A 21,006-nucleotide genomic window follows, 5' to 3' on the forward strand; every position below is an offset into this window, starting at 1 on the left:
AGGTGGAGGCCGTGGAGCTATCCTCAGTGCCCAGGGCCAGCTCCTGCTAATCATAATCAAGCCATTGCTGCAGGAGATGGGTGGGGAGAGAGAGAACTGAGAGGGGGAGGGGTGGAGAAGCACATGGGCACTTCTCTTGTGTGCTCTGATGGGAATTTAATCCAGGACATGGCAGGCCGATGCTCTACCACTGAGTGAACTGGCCAGGGTTGTAAACATTTTATTTTGAAACTATCTGTAATTGTTCCCATCTTAACAGAAAAAACTTTTAAATAACCTTCTGATGAAAGATTAAGCTTTAGCATTGATGGGAATATCGTTTTTTCTCCCATTAAATTAAAAACAAAGGGTGTGAATTTTGCTGTTAGTGTGTGGAAACAATTTACACGATTTCATTGGCAAGAAAGCATCTCTGAAAATTTGTATTAAAAATAACATCTAAGTGAACTTGAATTTTTTTCTGAATAGTTCACTGTTATGAGAGTATTTAAGATTATGCCAGCAGGTTCAGAAAGGTTTTGACTTAAAACTACTTTTCATGTTTTGTTAGTGAGATTCCTTATTTCCAATGATAGTTGTCTTTACTTGGTTAATATCTTGTCGTTTTCAGTCATCATATCAATAATATGGTCTGATTACATTGTTTATCTTACAGCTTGAAATTTGTTTTATCTTCCACCTAGTTGTAATTATTCAGTACACCAGACTTAATAAGTATACATTTCCTTACTTTGGTTATATTTGTAAACTAATCTACTGGACTTTTTTATCCCTCAATTAGTTTTCTGATTCAGAATGTGCCAAGAAAGCTTTGGAACAACTTAATGGATTTGAGCTGGCAGGAAGGCCAATGAAAGTTGGTCATGTTACTGAACGTACAGATGCTTCCAGTGCTAGCTCATTTTTGGACAGTGATGAACTGGAAAGGACTGGAATTGACTTGGGAACAACTGGTCGTCTCCAATTAATGGCAAGACTTGCTGAGGGTTAGTTTTTCTTTTATTTTTATTTTTTATTCATTTTTAGACAGGAGAGGGAGAGACAGAGAGAGAGGAGAGACAGAAAGAGAAAAGGGGGGAGGAGCTGGAAGCACCAACTCCCATATATGCCCTGACCAGGCAAGCCCATGGTTTTGAACCGGCGACCTCAGCATTTCCAGGTTGACTCTTTATCCACTGTGCTACCTCAGGTCAGGCGAGGGTTAGTTTTTCTTACTGTCATGAACAATTTATTATGGGTATGATAATTAGAAAGTTAACCCTGCAGACTAATAAATATAAAGTTATTTTGAAATTGATGTTACCCTTGGGCAGCCACATGTATGTCATTTTATAGGTGAAATTCCTCTCCTTAAATTTGTAATGTAATTACTTTATGGTGGCATTTTTGAGTACCACAGAATATATTACATGATTCCTTTTGTATTCTATAAAAATGATATTCCCCACACTTTAGAAAAATTTAGTTTTAGCTTTTAACTATATGCTGTTTATAATTTCTTTTAGTGAAGTGACTTTTAGTAGCAAGCACCCAGAAAACAGGTCTTTCCTACTGTTAACATTTTGAGGACTTGAAGACGACCTATTCTTTTACAGGTACAGGTTTGCAGATCCCACCAGCAGCACAACAAGCTCTACAAATGAGTGGTTCTTTGGCATTTGGTGCTGTGGCAGGTAGGAATTGAATCTTTTCTAATTTGAAATCATTTTTTTTCACCTAATTCGAAAATTTGCCAAATTTTTGCACTGAAAAGGACTTACTGAGAATTCAATTCATCAAGTACTTATAGCCTATAAGTGTCGAATGTTTGTGTAAGAAAGTGCAGATATAAGACAGAACTATTTCCTAATCATAAGCTGTCAAGAATATTATTGTTGAAGCCTGCACACCAATTTATGCTGTAATTGCTGTGAGTCATAATTTTAAAAATAATATCATTTTTATTGAAGTCCAAAAAGATTGTTGATTTAAAGAAAAAATTTTTACTTATAATATTTAAGTTCAGAAAACTGCCAGAGATCTATAAATCAAGCTTGTTAGTGATATGAAGTATCAAGAGTATTTCTAAAATATTAAATAGGATATTACTACATTTTATAAGTGATAGAGCTAATAAGTTATTTAATTATGCTTATACAAGCTTGTTAGCAGTGAAACTGAAATTTTAATACGATCTGGTTACAAAACTTAAGCGTAACTTCTTAATATTATGTTAAGTGAAATGTTAATTTTCTTATGTTGAATGGCAGTTCAAATTGTTACAATAAAAATTTCTTTTCAAAAAAAAAAAAAGTGCCCAGTAAATTGCTTTTCTAAATCATATATACTATTTTGAGATGCTGAGTTTAGGAATGAATTTTTTTTTTTTGTATTTTTTTTTTTTGTATTTTTCTGAAGCTGGAAACGGGGAGACTGTCAGACTCCCGCATGCGCCCGACCGGTATCCACCCGGCATGCCCACCAGGGGCAATGCTCTGCCACAACCAGAGCCACTCTAACGCCTGGGGCAGAGGCCAAGGAGCCATCCCCAGCACCCGGGCCATCTTTGCTCCAATGGAGCCTTGGCTGCAGGAGGGGAAGAGAGAGACAGAGAGGAAGGAGGGGGGGGTGGAGAAGCAAATGGGCGCTTTTCCTATGTGCCCTGGCTGGAAATCGAACCCGGGTCCCCCGCACGCCAGGCCGATGCTCTACCGCTGAGCCAACTGGCCAGGGCCAGGGGATGAAATTTATTAATAGGGCATTAAGGGAGGATAGCACTGGCCATTGATTGCAATTGTGTAACAAGGGATTTGTTTTATAAAACATGGTATTTCTCTTTTATGGCTTAATTTAATTATATCAGTTTGCATTATAAACCTTGATATTATTAGCTCATGTCTACAAGCTAGGCTAGGATAACGTATAATTTTGAAATGTTGAAGACCTGCTTTTAAGACCACATAAGAACCATTTATATTTTGAACCCTGTATGACAGGAAGTACTTTTATCCTAAGAAAGTATGGCAGTTTCTGTTATGAATTAGTTACTGGATTTTTTGAATCTTACCTATGCAGTGAGACTGACACTATGTTAAAAATGAGATGAAAAAAAAAAGAAAAAAAAGAGATATGGCACCTAAAACTAATACTGGAATGTCAATTGTAACTTAAAAATAAAAAATGATTTTTAAAAATTAGCTATAATGGTACTGAATTGGCATCGATAAAAAGGTTCATGTGGTTGCTTCATTTTTCTTTTAAATTACAAGCTTCTTTAAATGGAGAGCATGTATATGGTGTTTTCATGTCTAGTTTTTTATTTTTTATTTTATTTTTTGTATTTTTCTGAAGCTCGAAACGGGGAGAGACAGTAGGACAGACTCCCGCATGCGTCCGACCGGGATCCACCCGGCACACCCACCAGGGGCGAAGCCCTGCCCACCAGGCGGTGATGCTCTGCCCCTCCGGGGCGTCGCTCTGCCGCGACTAGAGCCACTATAGTGACTGGGGCAGAGGCCAAGGAGCCATCCCCAGCACCTGGGTCATCTTTGCTCCAGTGGAGCCTCGGCTGCGGGAGGGGAAGAGAGAGGCAGAGGAAGGAGGGGTGCTGGAGAAGCAAATGGCACTTCTCCTGTGTCCTGGCTGGGAATCGAACCCAGGTCCCCCGCATGCCAGGCTGACGCTCTACCGCTGAGCCAACCGGCCAGGGCCTATTTTTTATTTTTATTTGAAGCTAGAAATGGGGAGAGACAGACAGACTCTTGCATGCGCCCGACCGGGATCCACCCAACACGCCCACCAGGGGGCGATGCTCTGCCCCGACCAGAGCCACTCTAGCGTCTGGGGCAGAGGCCATGGAGCCATCCCCAGCACCCGGGCCTTCTTTTGCTCCAATGGAGCCTCTGCTGTGGGAGGGGAAGAGAGAGACAGAGAGGAAGGAGAGGGGAAGGGGCGGAGAAGCAGATGGGCGCTTCTCCTGTGTGTCCTGGCCAGGAATCAAACCCGGGACTTCTGCACGCCAGACTGACACTCTACCACTGAGCCAACCGGCTAGGGCTTCATGTCTAGTTTTATTTGTGTTTTATGTGTTGTGTGCGTGTGTGACAGAGAGAGAAGGACAAACAGGATGGAAGAAGGAGGAGAAGCATCAATTCTTTGTTGTGGCACCTTAGTTGTTCATTGATTGCTTTACCGTATGTGCCTTGACGGGGGGGGGGGGTACTGCAGACCATGTTGACCCCTTGCTTGAGCCAATGACCTTGGGTTCAAGCTGGCGACCTCGAGGTTTTGCGCCTGGGTCCTCCGCATCCTGGTGGCGCAGTATATAGCCCGTTTCTCGAGCCAGTGACCTTGGGTCTAAGCTGGTGAGCTTTGCTCAAACTAGATGAGCCCACGCTCAAGCTGGCGACCTCGGTGTTTCGAACCTGGGTCTTCAGTATCTCAGTCCCATGCTGTATCCACTGTGCTACTCCCTGGTCAGACAGTGTTTTCCTTTTTTTTTCTTTTTTTTTTTTAGTGTTTTCATTTTTAATAAGATACCCAAAAGTTGGTGGGAGCTCCATTAGAAAACCTGCCTTTAGTTTTCTGTGCTTCCTGTCAAATTGAATTATTTTTATTTTTATTTTTTAAGAGACAGGGAGGGACAGATATGGAGAGCCAGACAGAACAGGAGACAGATGAGAAACATCATTTCAGTTCTTCGTTGTGATACCTTAGTTGACTGCTTTCTCATATGTCCCTTGACCAGGGGTTTCCAGCCTAGCCAGTGACCCCTTGCTCAAACCAGAGACCATGGGGTCATATCTATGATCTCATGTTCTAGTCGGTGAGCCTCAATCAAGCTTGATGAGCTCAGGTGAATCAGTGATCTTGGGGTTTTGAACCTGGGGTCCTCTGCATTCCAGGCCAACGCTTTGTCCACTGCTTCACCGCTTGGTCAGGCAAATTGAATGATTTTTTTTTTTTTTTTGCATTTTTCTGTAGCTGGAAACAGGGAGAGACAGTCAGACTCCCGCATGTGCCCAACCAGGATCCACCCGGCACGCCCACCAGGGGCGGCACTCTGCCCATCCTGGGTGTCGCCATTTGCGACCAGAGCCACTCTAGCGCCTGAGGCAGAGGCCATAGAGCCATCCCCAGTGCCCTGGCCATCTTTGCTCCAATGGAGCCTTGGCTGCAGGAGGGGAAGAGAGAGACAGAGAGGAAGGAGAGGGGGAGGGGTGGAGAAGCAGATGGGCGCTTTTCCTGTTTGCCCTGGTTGGGAATTGAACCCGGGACACCTGCACGCCAGGCCGATGCTGTACCACTGAGCCAGTTGGCCAGGGCCCCAAGTGTTATTTCTTTGAGAAAAAAAAATCAAAACCATTTCTGTATTTTAATTTTTTTTTGTTGTTGGTGGTATTTTTCTGAAGCTGGAAATGGGGAGAGACAGTCAGACAGACTCCTGCATGCGCCCTACCGGCATCCACTCGGCAAGCCCACCAGGGGATGATGCTCTGCCCCTCCAGGGCATCGCTCTGTTGTGACCAAAGCCACTCTAGTGCCCGGGGCAGAGGCCAAGGAGCCATCCCCAGCGCCGCCCGGGCCATCTTTGCTCCAATGGGGCCTCGGCTGCGGGAGGGGACTAGAGAGACAGAGGAAGGAGAGGGGGAGGGGTGGAGAAGCAGATGGGCGGTACTGTGTGCCCTGGCCAGAAATCGAACCCGGGACTTCTGCATGCCAGGCTGACGCTCTACCACTGAGCAAACCGGCCAGGGTGTATTTTAATTTTTAAAATAAGTATTAGACATATAATAATTTCTTTATATTGAACAAGCAGTTATAGAATTCATTTGCTGTAATTGAAATGTAAAGGAAACTCACCAGTTCCAAAAATAATCCATAGTCTATGGTTGAAAATGATTTAATTGAAAGCTGTATTTCTTCTCCTTTTTTCAGGTCATTATTACAATAATTTAGAAAATGTTTGATTGTTTACCATAGTCTAGCTAATTCACTAAAGGCTAGTGAACAAGATTTGTTTTCTGTCTTGGGGATTTGATGCAGTGACATACAATTGATTCTAAGTAGTTTCAGGTTATAATCTGGATGGTGTGTCAATTATATTGATTTAGTTCACCTAATTGAAGATTTTTCAATGTTAGAACTTGTTACTACCCCTTACTTGGTATTTCTCCTATGTTGCTTGATACTTGTGACCCACTACACCTCCTTTTAGCCACTGCCCTTGTGTAGTTTATATTAATGCTGGCTGGCGGATCAGCTAAAATATTAAAGGTCCACATGGGTTGCTGAACATTTAGTTATCTATGTATTTGTTATATTCCCCTCTTTTAAGTGTTTGCTGACATTATTGATTTTGTTTCTTTTAAAGTTCACATAAATTATATTGCTACTGAGTTAATGAATACTCAATTTATAAGTTAATATTTATATAACTGGGTATTTTTTTCCAGATAGTCATAATTAATAACCTTACAGATTCTGTGTTGAAAATAAAAAATTGCTTGAGTTTTCAAAGCTGTTTATGGAAACCAAGAGTGGGTAATCATTATATCCACATGCTTTTATCCTGGAAGTTTAATAGGTCCTTTCTGAGATAGGGTCTATAATGTTTATGAAACCCATGCTTTATTTTCTAACGTACAAATGAACTGAAAAATCATTGATTTTTATTTTTTCTGGAAGGAAAACATATTAAATGTTTATATCTTGTTTCTAAGTGTCAAGGATTCTTGATTAGACTTGAAAACACTTTAAAATAAGTCCTTGGCAACCTCCAAATTATTCTTTTTGACCTTGAAAACCCTTTGGCCGTAATCTTTGGATCAGAAGAGAATATAAAAGGTCACATTCATTTTTGAAATTTGATAAAGATTTATATATTCTTAACATAGCATGGATTTCTGATCTCTATAAATTTTTTCCATTTTAGGAAAAAACAAATTGTGTTATTATTTAAAGTTTATTGACAATGTTCCTATGATCATATCTTCAAGTGCCTTCAGTTATACACCAGTTACATTTCTTCAACTCCTTGAGATGCCAAATTTGAGCACCTAGGACCCAGGTATAATTATATCCCGGCATAACTTGGGCTGCAGAGATGCCTTTTCATTTTTGCCCATGTTTTAATATCATTTTCATGTAATCAGCTAGAAAGAAAAATGGTAATAAAGTGTTACAGTTAAATCACATGTTAATAAAAATTGGCTATTAAATCTAAACAATTTCTATATTGTATATTTCTTTAACTTTTGAACTTCAAAATAGCTTATCAACATTGGCATTTTCTTTACCATTATTCACTCGCTGCGGTTTTCCTTGCTAGCAGCTTTCTCTTACTTAACTTGTCTTTCAGTATAGAGGTGTTAATGATTACATTAGAAAATACTTTGGTATAAATCCCCATTCTTTTTATTTTGTATACTTGCCTCTTTACATTGTCAGACTAGACCTTGAAACCAGACCCAAAGAAAATTTATCTTCTGGGTTGGACTTAATTCTTTTTAATGTTAAAAGCACTTTTTTTTTTGTATTTTTTTTTTTTTTCTGAAGCTGGAAACTGGGGAGAGACAGACTCCCGCATGCGCCCCACCGGGATCCACCCGGCACGCCCACCAGGGGCGACGCTCTGCCCACGAGGGGCCGTCGCTCTGCCGAGACCAGAGCCACTCTAGCGCCTGGGGCAGAGGCCAAGGAGCCATCCTCAGCGCCCGGGCCATCTTTGCTCCAATGGAGCCTTGGCTGCGGGAGGGGAAGAGAGAGACAGAGAGGAAGGAGGGGGGGGTGGAGAAGCAAATGGGCGCTTCTCCTATGTGCCCTGTTCGGGAATCGAACCCGGGTCCTCCGCATGCCAGACGACGCTCTACCGCTGAGCCAACTGGCCAGGGCATTAAAAGCACTTTTAAAAAGCAAAATACATGTAGTTAGAATGGTGTATTTTACACCAGTTAATACTCCTAGTGAATGGGTAGATGAATCAAGGTGTTTACATCTGTTTGATGTGTACTATTGTAGAGATATTTTTAAAAATAAACTTTAATGTTAAAATGCTTATTTAACTGATAGAACAATAAGTAGAGTATCCCAAGTACTTGGAATTGAATTCTCAAGATCAGGGTTTTCATGTTGTTTTATGACCGGTGTGCTTCCCTTTCCCCATTTCCCATTATTCCCATGTGCAGAGCAGTGTAGTAGAATGCATTTGAGATGTGGAAGAGTACTTACTAGGAATAGGAAGATAGGCATAAGTTAGGATAGGAGGAAAGAAAAAGGCCCCAAAGCCTTGCCAATGAGGAATGGGGAAGGAGGTTTGGCTGCCAGGTTTTACTATAAGTTCATTTTCATAAACCCTGCTACAGTAGTCCTCTTTTATTAATGCTTTCCTGACATTTACCCTGTTAGTTGAGGCTCTTCATTGTTCCTGCACTGAGCTGTAGAATTCTCTTTTGTTATAGATTTGCAAACAAGACTTTCCCAACAGACTGAAGGTGAGTTGAGCTTTTTATTTGTTTTTGAAATAAATGTCAATATAGCTAGCAAGATACTGTGTTTTATATTTATCATATTTATTATTGTACTTTGTATTTTGGACCAATTTTTTGGCATAATGGCAGTGATGTGTGTGTTTGCATATATGTATGCATACACATATGTACACACACACCACATACACAGTTAGCTATCTGCTAATGTATGTATGTTTCAGAAGGCCTAATCCAAATTATTACAATTGCATGGATTAAAAAAAATGAAAGTCTCGACTTATTTTGCTTTATCTTGCTTAGAATCATTTTCAACCTTTTATGCTTATTTTTATGTAATGGTTGTTAGTAAGTTTTGCATAGAAGTCAGAAAATAAAACTTGTTATTTAGACAGATAAATATTTCAGAACATAGAGCTTATGAACTTAATATAATATTAGGAAAAACTGGCTCTAATTCCATTTATTTATATATACCGTATCGAGCAAGGAGAAAATTATCCAGAATAAAATTGCATGCAGATTTCAGATACTGACATGATTTATAAAGCAGGCTATTTTTCCTTTTTTTTAATTGCCGTGTAAATTATCTGCCATTTGATAGAGCCACTTGATATTGAGCAAATTGAGTATCCATCTTTTATAGTGTATTCTTAAATGATTCTATGAGAAAAGTCTACCATGTTTCTTGATGGGTAGGAATTAGATGTATATATAGTGTTTGCAGCAATTGGGACAATTGTATTCAATCCTTTTTTTCCTAACATTTAAAAAATTTGAATTAGTAGATTTTTCTAATACATTAATTTTTCTGCTGAATTCATTGTATTCATTGTTCATTTAGGTTGTACTGAGTATTTTTCATACATCTTCTAGATATTTTTCAATGTTCAATTGTATAGATAATTTGAGATAGCGGAAAAATACAGTTCTCAATTAGTTTGTAATGACCTAGTTTTTTCTAAGCATACTTCCATTTGTTTATAAGGTATACAATGGGCTTAATTTTTTAGTTATAATATAAGCATGGTTACATCTTTCTCTAACTTTACCCAGTAGAATTTGACATCTGTTATCCAGCATTTTAATTTTAATATAATGCTTTATGAGTGAAAACTACTTAATGAAGTAAACAAATGAGCAAAGAGCACTTGTAATTCTATCAGGATCTTTTTTTATGATATATTTTATGCACAGCCATAATTTTTATTCAGTGGAATATTTCTGATACTTTTTCAGGTGAACGTTTATTATAATTTCTAATGCACTGTTTTATCCTTAGCATTGTGTGTTGTTATGTATTGGAATGAAATTTGGTCAAATGTTATGACTACGGTGAGTTGTGTAACAGCTACTGGTAATGTTTTGTAAACCAAAAAAACAATGAAGCATCTTACTTGGAGAATGCTTTCACTTCAAACTTAAAACCAATCTGGGTTTTTAATGTTGAGCCTAAATATTAGTGTCGAGCAGTTTTTAAATTTTATTATATAGTGTCTGTTATGGTCTATTTATTATTTCTAGTGTTTATTTTGCTAAACCAGACCTAATCATTTAAAAAAATACTGATTTGATTTTTTTACAGGATTTATAATTCTAGGATATTAAATCTTAAATGCTTTGTTGGTTTTACGTACTTTAAGAAGTTTTTATCAATTTTTTGGAAGGGAGACAGAAACATCGATTTGTTGTTCCATTTATCAGGTTATCATTGGTTGATTCTTATACGTGCCCTGACCAGGGATTGAATCCACAACCTTGGCATGTTGGGATGACACTCTAATCAACTGAGTTACCCAGCCAGGATCAGTCTTATTTTATAATTTTCAATTGATTAGGTGTCGGGGGAAGGAAGAAAGAGCAAAGCAACAACTTGTTCTAGGTAGTTTTTCCATTTAGCTGTGCGCTTAATGATGACTCTCGTATATGTCCTGACCAGGGGTCGATTCTGCCTGCAGTGAAAATTCTGTCCACCGACCCACCCCATGAGGGCCGGTCCTTCCTTATTTTTAAAACTTAATTTTTTAATATTGTTTGTATAGTTTCAAAAAATGTGTAACTGTGTTCATGGACTAAAATCTAAGAATTACAATAGGTATAGATTTGTTATATAAAGATTGCATTTTTATTTTTTGCTTCTCAGGATATAAACTCTAGCAGTCCTGTATTTTATTCTTTTCTGGATTGATTTGTATTGATATTTGTATATTTGAATTTTCATTACATGTGTTTAAGTTCTCGTGTAAAAAAAATAAAACTACCAACTTTCAAGATCAGCCATTACAGATGTTACCTCAGTTTTCTGGCACCTGAGGTTATGGCAAATGGGGTACTGTTACATACCCCATTATAAATAAGGTAAATTACTGAAGTGTAGCTGGCCTGTTTTAGTTTCAATACTTAGGGTTTAGTAGGTTTTTTGATTTGTTCTATTCTGTTGCATTTTACATGAAACTAACTTTTCTTCCTTTTCTTTTTTAGCTTCAACTTTAGCTGCAGCTGCCTCTGTTCAACCTCTTGCAACACAGTGTTTTCAACTTTCTAACATGTTTAATCCTCAAACGTAAGTAATATACTTCAGTCAAGTTTAAAAGGGTATACTATGAAAGCTTAAATATTTAACTTGTCTAAATTGACACAGGGTTTTTTTGTATGTCATAGTTCACAAACAATGCAATTTTTTTTAATTCAATTTTATTTTTTTACAGAGACAGAGAGTCAGAAAGAGGGTTGTTAGATAGGGACAGACATACAGGAATGGAAAGAGATAAGAAGCATCAATCATCAGTTTTTCGTTGTGGTACTTTAGTTGTTCATTGATTGCTTTCTCATATATGCCTTGACCGTGGGGCTACAGCAGACTGAGTAACCCCTTGCTTGAGCCAGCGACCTTGAGTCCAAGCTGGTGAGCTTTGCTAAAACCAGATGAGCCTGTGCTCAAGGTGGCGACCTTGGGGTCTTGAACCCGGGTCCTCCGCATCCCAGTCTGACACTCTATCGCCTGCGCCACCGCCTCGTCAGGCACAATGCAAGTTTTGATCGTTTTCAGCACAGTTTTTATGCTCATTGTTGATTTTGTTTGGGATGTGTTTATGAGATTGAAATTGAAAGCTATACAGACTTTATGTTTTCCATTTATACTTAAGTATGAAGTTTTCTATAAAGTCTGTATCAGTGTTTATTTTCATTGATTGCTTTCTCATATGTGCCTTGACTGTGGGGCTACCCCTTGCTCAGTTCAGCGACCTTGGGTCCAAGCTGATGAGCTTTGCTCAAACCAGATAAGCCCGCAGTCAAGCTGGCAACCTCGGTGTCTTGAACCTGGGTCCTCTGCATCCCAGTCTGATGATCTATGCCAGGGGTCCCCAAACTACGGCCCGCGGGCTGCATGCGGCCCCCTGAGGCCATTTATCCGGCCCTCGCCGCACACCCGGAAGGGGCACCTCTTTCATTGGTGGTCAGTGAGAGGAGCATAGTTCCCATTGAAATACTGGTCAGTTTGTTGATTTAAATTAACTTGTTCTCTATTTTAAATATTGTATTCATTCCCATTTTGCTTTTTTACTTTAAAATAAGATATGTGTAGTGTGCATAGGGATTTGTTCATAGTTTTTTTATAGTCCGGCCCTCCAACGGTCTGAGGGACAGTGAACTGGCCCCCTGTGTAAAAAGTTTGGGGACCCCTGATCTATGCACTGAGCCACCACCTGGTCAGGCCAGTGTTTATTTTCATCAGTTTAGTCTTTCAACAATTCTGGCCTTTGAAATAAAAGTAGGTTTCTTTCTTCGGTTAATTTGATAAATCAACAATTATATTTGAAGAAACATGTTTCATACAGTAACTTTAATAATTTATTACATGCCATTTGTATTTATATTACTTAATAGTTTACTATAGAAAGAGCCTTAAAGTCTTTTATTCAGTTAGCTTAGTCTATGAAATAGTTATAACTGTTGGTATACATAATATTTGGAAAATGTAAATAAACTGTTTAAATGGTACTGTTAAAAATTTATAAACTGCCTGACCAGGCTGTGTCGCACTGGGATGTGGAGGACCCAGGTTCGAGACCCCGAGGTCACCAGCTTGGACCCAAGGTCGCTGGCTCAAGCAAGGGTTTACTTTGTCTGCTGAAGGCCCGCGGTAGAGGCATGCATGAGAAAGCAAGCAACGAACAACTAAGGTGTTGCAATGGGCAAGGAAAAACTAATGATTGATGCTTCTCATCTCTCTCCGTTCCTTTCTGTCTGTCCCTATCTATCCCTCTGACTCTGTCTCTGTAAAATATATATACATATATATATATATAAGTATAAATAAACCTGGTTAGAAACAATGTTTAAAATTTTTTATTTTTTTATTTTTACAGAGACAGAGTCAGAGGGATGGGATAGATTAGATAGGGACAGACAGAAAGGAACGGAGATGAGAAGCATCAATCATTAGTTTTACCTTGCCCATTGCAATACCTTAGTTGTTCGTTGATTGCTTTCTCATACGTGCCTCTACCGCGGGCCTTCAGCAGAAAAGCTGGTGAGCTTTCGCTCAAACCAGATGAGCTCGTGCTCAAGCTGGCGACCTTGGGGTCTCAAACCTGTGTCCTCGGCATCCCAGTCTGACATTCTATCCACTGCGCCACCGCCTGGTCAGGCAACGCTTAAAATTTTTAAAAAATTATTTATTGATTTTAGAGAGAGAAAAATTGATCTGTTTTTGTATTTGTCCTAACCTGCAATGGAACTGTCAACCTTCTTGTATTGTGGATGATGCTCTAACCAGTTGAGCTGTCTAGCCAGGGCTAGAAACAATGTTTTATGCCTTTTTTTTGTCTTCCAGTGATTTATACTGACAGCACAGTGATTGATTTTAAATGGAAAGAATGTGGATTTTAGTAATTTAGTATATAGATGAGTATATATGTAACATAAAAGTTTTTATAGCCTGATCAGGCCGTGGTACAATGGATAGAGTATCAAACTGGGACACAGAGGACCCAGGTTCAAAACTTGGAAGTCCTGAAAGGCTGAGGTTGCCAGTTTGGGGCACTGGGTTTGCGTGGTCAAGGCACATATGGGTGTTGATGCTTCCTGCTCCTTCCCAACAGTCTCTTTCTCTTCTCTCTAAAATGAATAAATGAAATCCTTTTATGTTTAAAAACATTAAAGTTTTTATAAATTTGTGTAGTTTAATAAAGCTTAATAATTTTCTTACAGAGAAGAAGAAGTTGGATGGGATACAGAGATTAAGGATGATGTGATTGAAGAATGTAATAAACATGGAGGAGTTATTCATATTTATGTTGACAAAAATTCAGCTCAGGTATTTTTATTTTTATTTCAATGTCTGTTTTACTGATTTAAGAGGAAGGGGAAAGAGCGACAGTGACAGGAAATTGGATCTGTTCCTATATATGTGCCCTGATCAGGGATCGTACTGCAACCTCTGCACTTCCGGATGAAGCTCCAACCAACTGAGCCTTCTGGGCAGGGTTTGATCTTTTTAATAAGCAAAGACGGGATGTTTTTGCCTGTTCTCTTTGTGTTTAGTTTCATATTTCGTTCACATGATAATTGTCTTTCCTGAGAGTGTTTTTATCCTGAAAGAAGCTTCAACATACCGACTGAATATACACCCTCCAAAATAAAAGACACTTTCAAAATAATTGATTTAACCAGGACATTCACTGTGTAGCAGTATTCCTACACATTTTGAATTGGAACACTTCCTGTGAAATCATGGCATTTCAATTCATTCTTCTGCAGCTTTATAATCATAAAAAAACGTACAAGGGCAAGTCTTTTTGAGAGTAAAACAGTTCTAATAAAATTCATTGTGGTCATAGTATCTATTAAAACAAATTAAAATGGTTCTAGAGCACTTGAATTTTAATACAGGCAATATAAATAAAAATATGTGCCAATTTATGCCGTTTGTTGCAGAGCTCTTAATCTTTTTTGTTCTATTTTAGGGCAATGTGTATGTGAAGTGCCCATCGATTGCTGCAGCCATTGCTGCTGTTAATGCATTGCATGGCAGGTGGTTTGCTGGTGAGTTTGATATATAAGGTCTACCGGAAAGTTCTGTCCATTTCTATCACAACAAGTTTCGACACATAAGCATATGTTTATTTGGCGTATATGTGCCTCTCTATTTTTATCACTTAATGTATACATACTGACGTAGCAAATTAATTAAAACAAAGTTGATTCTGTTAGTCTTATGTGTGAAGCGATAGTGTACCCATGGCTACTGATAAAGTTCATTTACGCCACTGTAATTTTTATGAATTTCAACAAGGAAGAAATACTACAGAAGCATGTCTATTGCATCCACCATATTCCCCGGACTTCGCTCCCTCCGACTATCACTTGTTTTTGTCCTTAGAAAATTTTTTGAAGGGCAAAAAATTCAAAAATGAAGAAGATATCAAACAAGCACTGGTTCAATTTTTCGCATCAAAAGATAAAACATTTAGCCCTGGCCGGTTGGCTCAGCGGTAGAGCGTCGGCCTGGAGTGCGGGGGACCCGGGTTTGATTCCCAGCCAGGGCACATAGGAGAAGGGCCCATTTGCTTCTCCACCCCCACCCCCTCCTTCCTCTCTGTCTCTCTCTTCCCCTCCAGCAGCCAAGGCTCCATTGGAGCAAAGGTGGCCTGGGAGCTGGGGATGGCTCCTTGGCCTCTGCCCCAGGCACTGGGGTGGCTCTGGTCATGGCAGAGCAAACCCCCCCCCCCAGGGGCAGAGCATCGCCCCCTGGTGGGCGTGCCGGGTGGATCCCGGTTGGGCGCATGCGGGAGTCTGTCTGACTGTCTCTCCCCGTTTCCAGCTTCAGAAAAATACAAAAAAAAAAAAAAAAAGATAAAACATTTTTCAAAAATGGGATATACAAATTGGCATGCTGGCAAGAAATCATTAATAATAATGGCAATTATATTATTTAATAAATTTTATTGACGGTAAGAAAAATTTGTATTTTTATTCCAAAAACGGACAGAACTTCCAGTAGACCTTATACTTTTCTGAGTGATTAAGACCCTAATTAATGTAAGTGAAGGTGTTAAACTACCTGTATCCATTTCTTTCAACAGGTAAAATGATAACAGCAGCATATGTACCTCTTCCAACTTATCACAACCTCTTTCCTGATTCTATGACAGCAACACAACTACTGGTTCCAAGTAGACGATGAAGGAAGATGATACAGTCCCTCAATGTACATAGCTCTTTTTCTTTCTTGAGAATTCATCTTGAGTTATCTTTTATTTAGATAAAAATAAAGAAGCAAGGGTCTACTGTCATTTGTATGCAATTCCTGTTACCTTGAAATAATAAAAATGTTAACAGGAATGCAGTGTGCTCATTCTCCCTAACTAGCAACTCCCACTGTATACAAAGCTGTTCTCTTGTTCTGCCTTCTAAGTGTACATGTAGAAAATTACATTAAGGATCTATAGGAATAGCTCTAGCAAAACAAATGTGCTTAATGTATAAAGGCAGACAAGGATATGTTTTTAATGTTTCATTTCAGAAGCCAACTTTTTACACAGCATTACATTTCAGATTTTCACTAATGTTGATATTGGCTAATGATTTAGCATAGAGGTTTCTGAAATACACTTTTAGTGTATGGAAATTCAAGACAGCTAAAGGGCTGTTTGATTAACATCTCATCTTGCATTCTGATCAATTGGCAAGAAAAGATTTCAAAATTACATTCTGAATGGTATCTTTTCAATTAATGTATCTGTAAAAGTTTATTTGTAAATACGTATTCTGGTGTGTCTAAGATTCCAAACAAAATGATCCCTGCATTTCCTCAAGATTTTTAGTGACAGTCTGGTAAGGAAAGCAGTCTGAGCAGGAAGTAGGAAATGCAGAAATAGGTTTTGTCTGGTTGCATATAATCTTTGCTCTTTTTAAGCTCTGTGAGCTCTGAAATATATTTTTGGGTTACTTCAGTGTGTTTGACAAGACAGCTTGATATTTCTATCAAACAAATGACTTTCATATTGCAACAATCTTTGTAAGAACCACTCAAATAAAATTCTCTTAAAAAGGCCACAAGAAATCTTTATTTTTCAAATGTTTTAAACTCATAGAAACGTGAAAATAGAATATTAGTTTCTTTGGCTCTTAGTGTTTATTCGGTATGTGTCTCTTTGGGAAATTTCTGAGCAGTCTGGATAAGCTCTTGCCCTCCAGTTGTCTGTGTATTTCTATATATCACCATATCTTGGCACTGTACTTTCGGATGATGTATCAACGGATCTACCAAAAAGCAAACCAAATTAACCCAGGCATTAAACCTGGGCATTAAGTCCTGTCTTGTCTGGGTATCTGTGAAAAAATGCTTTAATATTTAAAAGTAAAACTGAACAAAAAATGGTGTTTAAACATTTCCGAAACATTTTGCTGCCTTTTAAGGGATTCAAACTTTATTGGGTAGAGAGCCTTCACTACTTACACTATCAACTTTGCTTCAAGTTGTTTCTCAAGGTTGCTCCTAATGGAGTGATTACATTCAAATACTGATTTCCTCATCTCATTTCTTTCTACTGAACTGCTTTTTTAGTTTTGAGGCAGAAATTTGTATGGATGTGTAGCCTGGACCTAGCTTTTTTTCTTTAATTAAAAAAAATTGATTTTACAGAGGGAAATCTCGATCTGCCTCTGCATACTGACCGGGGATCAAACTGGCAATATGTGTGTCGAGATGATGCTCTTAACAGATATCTGGCCAGGCAAGGCTAAAATAGGCACAAATTTTATTTAGATACCAGAATATTTCATGACCTTGATTATGGAAATATCAGTTTCCTACCAACCAATTTGATACTTAATCCAAAATTGTTCCTTAACCTGAAGAAAAGTTAAGATTAAAGTCAACTTTATTTTTCAACACTGGGCATTAGTGTTTCTTGGAGCTGACTTATAGTGTCAGTTTTCTTTCCAAAATATAATTAAATTTTTATTCTTGTATCAAGTCCTGATTCTATCAGGTTCTGTTATTCCTTTCGAGGCAATTGGGCCAGCAAAGGCAGCAAAATTGAGCTCACCATCACAGAATGAAATTTGGGTTGTAAGTGAACGTACAAAGGGAATGTAAAAGTTTGGCAACTAATAGTGTGATGCATAGAAAGTACTATAGTTAAGATTGCCAATCTCAGTTAAAAATCAGATAATCAGTTTCCGAGATGGCTTCCTACTTGGAAAGTTTAGCTGCTGTTGCTTTCTGGTAGTGTCCCTAATTTTGGCTGCATCTGTGTCCTAATTCTCCCCAAATACTTCAGTCTAGTTTCTTACATTACCCTTTTCTTAGAAGTCGGATGACTTAATGAGCAATGCAATTTATAACAGTATCAAGATCTAAGTGTGGCCTGAGAACCTATCAAGCCAATTAATAGAATTTTGTTTTATAATGTGGTGGGAGTCAGTTCATACAATTTACATCCTCATTGATGGCTGGTTAGGAAATCCATTGTGACTGATAACAGTTGAGAAGTTACAAAAATGATGGTTTGATTATTTCATGGTAGATAACTGGTTCCTTTTCTGATTTAGCCAGCAGCTAGATCAAAACCATCTTCTGATTAACATAATATTGAAAATAAAACCCCCTTTTGCATTAACCTGCAGGAAATAAAATGTACTTAGAGCTTTAGGTTTTCACCTTTAAAATGGTAATAGCATCAGCATTAAAAAGTTGAGCAGTAAGAGTTTACAGTATTAGAATCTGACAGGTTACAGGCATGGAAAAGTTTTCTAACTTTGGATTTAACAGATACAGGTTATTGAAAAAGACAAATCTCGGCCCACCTCAGGAAATCTCTAACCAAGCTGGTAATAAGCTGAGTGAGAAAAAAATGCCTCTGACACACCCAGACTACTCAAAGTCATTTTATTATCGTACATGGGGTGGGACTGATGGGACGGGGTAGATGTGGGCAACCACCACCTTGATTAGCACCGGATGCCCATGCCGATAGCCATGAATGTGCCAAAGGTGCCGCCACTCTGCATCATGGTTTTCCCGACGCCGCCCATCAGCTCCCGACCCCGCATTCCAATCCTGAGAGGAGGAAACCAAGATGGGGCCAACTGGGCACAAAAATACTTGACCAGGAGAAGCACTAACTCTCTTTTCCAAGGGGTCTTTACAGTGTCCATAAAGTCATGGTGTACTTTTTTTTAAGTTATTCATTTTAGTGAGAGAGAGAAGGGGGAGGAACAGGAAGCATCAACTCCCACATGTGCCTTGACCAGGCAAGCCGAGGGTTTCGAACCGGCAACCTCAGCATTTCCAGGTTGATGCTTTATCCACTGCGCCACCACAGTTCGGGCCATGGTGTACTTTTGACCGGTCACAGGAAAGCAACAAAAGACGATAGAAATGTGAAATCACCAAATAAAAGGAAAACTCTCCCAGTTTCATACCTACTCAGTGCAGTTCGATGTGGGCTCACGCACAGATTTTTTTAGGGTTCCTTAGGTAGCTATCCCGTATAGCCTCTACAGACTCGTCACTGACTGATGGCCTACCAGAACGGGATTTCTCCACCAAACTGCCGGTTTCCTTCAACTGCTTATTCCACCAAGTAATGTTATTCCTATGTGGTGGCGCTTCGTTATAAACGTGCCAATATTCACATTGCACTTTGGTCATGGATTCGAATTTAGCGAGCCACAGAACACACTGAACTTTCCTCTGTACCATCCACATCTCGACTGGCATGGCCCTGGGCTGCTCAGCTGTATATATGGTGTTACGTCATCATCTGCGCGTGCGCACATGCTGCCACATCATCCTACAGAAACTGGGAGGGTTTTCCTTTTATTTGGTGTAGATTTCACATTTCTATCATCTTTTGTTGCTTTCCTGTGACCAGTCAAAAATGCACCATGACTTTACGAACACACTGTATATGGATGAATTAAGCACACCATATGACTGACGAGACATCATCCTCTTCCACCCAGGATGGGTAATGAGTTAAAAATCTATCAGGGACTTGCCTGACCAGGCGGTGGCGCAGTGGATAGAGTGCTGGACTGGAATGCGGCAGACCAGGTTCGAAACCCGAGGTCGCCAGCTTGAGCACGAGGTCATCTGCTTTAAGCAAAGCTCACCAGTTTGGACCCAAGGTCGCTGGCTCGGTCTGCCGTAGCCAGGCCCCGCGGTAAAGGCACATATGAGAAAGCAATCAATGAACAATAAGGTGTCACAACGAAAAACTGATGATTGATGCTTCTCATCTCTCTCTGTTCCTGTCTTTCGGTCCCTATCTATCCTTCTCTCTGACTCTGTCTTTTAAAAAATAAAAAATCAATGACTAACGCCTTTCGTTTGTGGGAGGCAGCAAATGCTATGTCAAGTACAAGGAAACCATTTTTCCCCCCTGTGCTGGTTTTACCTCTAGACTAGAGTATGTCTTATCCAATAAGACAGCTGTCATTTAGACGGTTCCCTAGTGTTAAAAGTGACTGCGGAGTCATTTTACAGGCTGTGGCAAGTATAAAATGAGGGTCAGAACATTCAGAGACTTGTGATACATACAGCATTTAGCACAGTGACACAGGAAGTGCCTCGTAAAGGGTAATATCCAGTCTAGACGAATGAGAACACGTCTACAACACGTAAAAAAGACATCAGTTGTCGAACTCATCAGCTTCGTTTCTACATCCTGTTTGCAGTACAGTAAAACTGCTCAGCAAGTTTCTTGCCCCATGTGCCACTGGAAATAACAGCGGTGACAGTACGGGCCGTGTGCCGAGCACCCAGTACTTGCGGGATCCTGCGCAGTCGGCTTCCTTACAGCGATCAGACCCTTACAACCGAAATGCTTCCCGAGCTCACTCCCTGCCTGCGGAAACTGGCCTGGCCGGCTCGAGGGTACAGAACGAGCAGCGCCCGGGCGGTGGCCCAGCCACAGCTCCTACCCTCCGGCACTGAGGCTTCCGACCTGTCCTTTCCACCCTGAAGGTGCTGAGCCTCGCTCCGAGGACAGCGAGGAGAGGGCCACCAGCGAGGCTCCACTCCGGCTGCAGGCCGAGCGGGGCGGGGCGGGCCGCGCCGCCCGGGAGCCCCGCCCAGAGGCCACCCCCCGCGTCCCTCACCTGAGGCAGGAGAAGGTGCCGAAGAGCGCCCCGGCCGCCATGCCCACGGCGCAGCCCATCACGAAGCCCATCTTCACACGGTCGAAGCAGCTTGGCTGGGACTGTCCATAGGGACCCACGGCCACCGGCATCTGCGGGGTTCATAGATGAAGGAAATGCAGGCCTGGCCGCCAGCCCGACAGTCGGGCCGGGGCCAGGGGAAACCAAGTAGGGAGCGGGCCAGAAGGGTTCGAGGAAGTTCGGGAAGGAAAGTTGGCGCGTAACCCGACTCCACCACCCTTTTAGCGTTCGGACCCCCGATCCCCCACCTCACCTCGCTTGAAGCCTCGGTCGCTCCGCTCTACGTTTCAGGGAACACGAGGCGGGGCCCGCGCATGGCCCAAGGAATTGCTTCCGGGCCGCTGGAACGCACTTCCGGGAGCCTGTA

The 21,006-nt window shown here is 40.3% G+C and overlaps 2 protein-coding genes across 8 annotated transcripts in view; one reads left to right on the forward strand and one right to left on the reverse strand.

Annotated features, from left to right (window-relative positions):
- Window positions 1-16,523, forward strand: part of RBM39 (RNA binding motif protein 39) — a 40,909-nt gene extending 24,386 nt beyond the window's left edge. For 5 of the 7 annotated variants that reach the window (XM_066383982.1, XM_066383979.1, XM_066383985.1 and 2 more), the window contains 7 exons: window positions 782-986; window positions 1,596-1,673; window positions 8,421-8,471; window positions 10,947-11,028; window positions 13,680-13,785; window positions 14,435-14,513; window positions 15,554-16,523. In XM_066383982.1, coding sequence (XP_066240079.1) covers window positions 782-986; window positions 1,596-1,673; window positions 8,421-8,471; window positions 10,947-11,028; window positions 13,680-13,785; window positions 14,435-14,513; window positions 15,554-15,654 — 702 coding nt within the window. In that variant the 3' untranslated portion in view covers window positions 15,655-16,523. The remainder of the gene's footprint in view (window positions 1-781; window positions 987-1,595; window positions 1,674-8,420; window positions 8,472-10,946; window positions 11,029-13,679; window positions 13,786-14,434; window positions 14,514-15,553) is intronic. The other 2 variants (XM_066383981.1, XM_066383983.1) reach the window with 1 other exon arrangement.
- A 1,824-nt stretch (window positions 16,524-18,347) lies between these two features.
- Window positions 18,348-21,001, reverse strand: ROMO1 (reactive oxygen species modulator 1). Its single transcript, XM_066383960.1, has 3 exons — window positions 20,893-21,001; window positions 20,580-20,710; window positions 18,348-18,534 (listed from the first exon to the last, which is right to left on the reverse strand). Exons 2-3 carry the CDS (start codon window positions 20,708-20,710, stop codon window positions 18,426-18,428), a joined length of 240 nt encoding a protein of 79 aa, XP_066240057.1. The 5' UTR covers window positions 20,893-21,001; the 3' UTR covers window positions 18,348-18,425.
- Between the last annotated feature and the right edge of the window lie 5 nt (window positions 21,002-21,006).

The sequence above is a fragment of the Saccopteryx leptura genome, chromosome 5 (assembly GCF_036850995.1).
Source record: "Saccopteryx leptura isolate mSacLep1 chromosome 5, mSacLep1_pri_phased_curated, whole genome shotgun sequence".
Classification (NCBI taxonomy): Eukaryota; Metazoa; Chordata; class Mammalia; order Chiroptera; family Emballonuridae; genus Saccopteryx; species Saccopteryx leptura.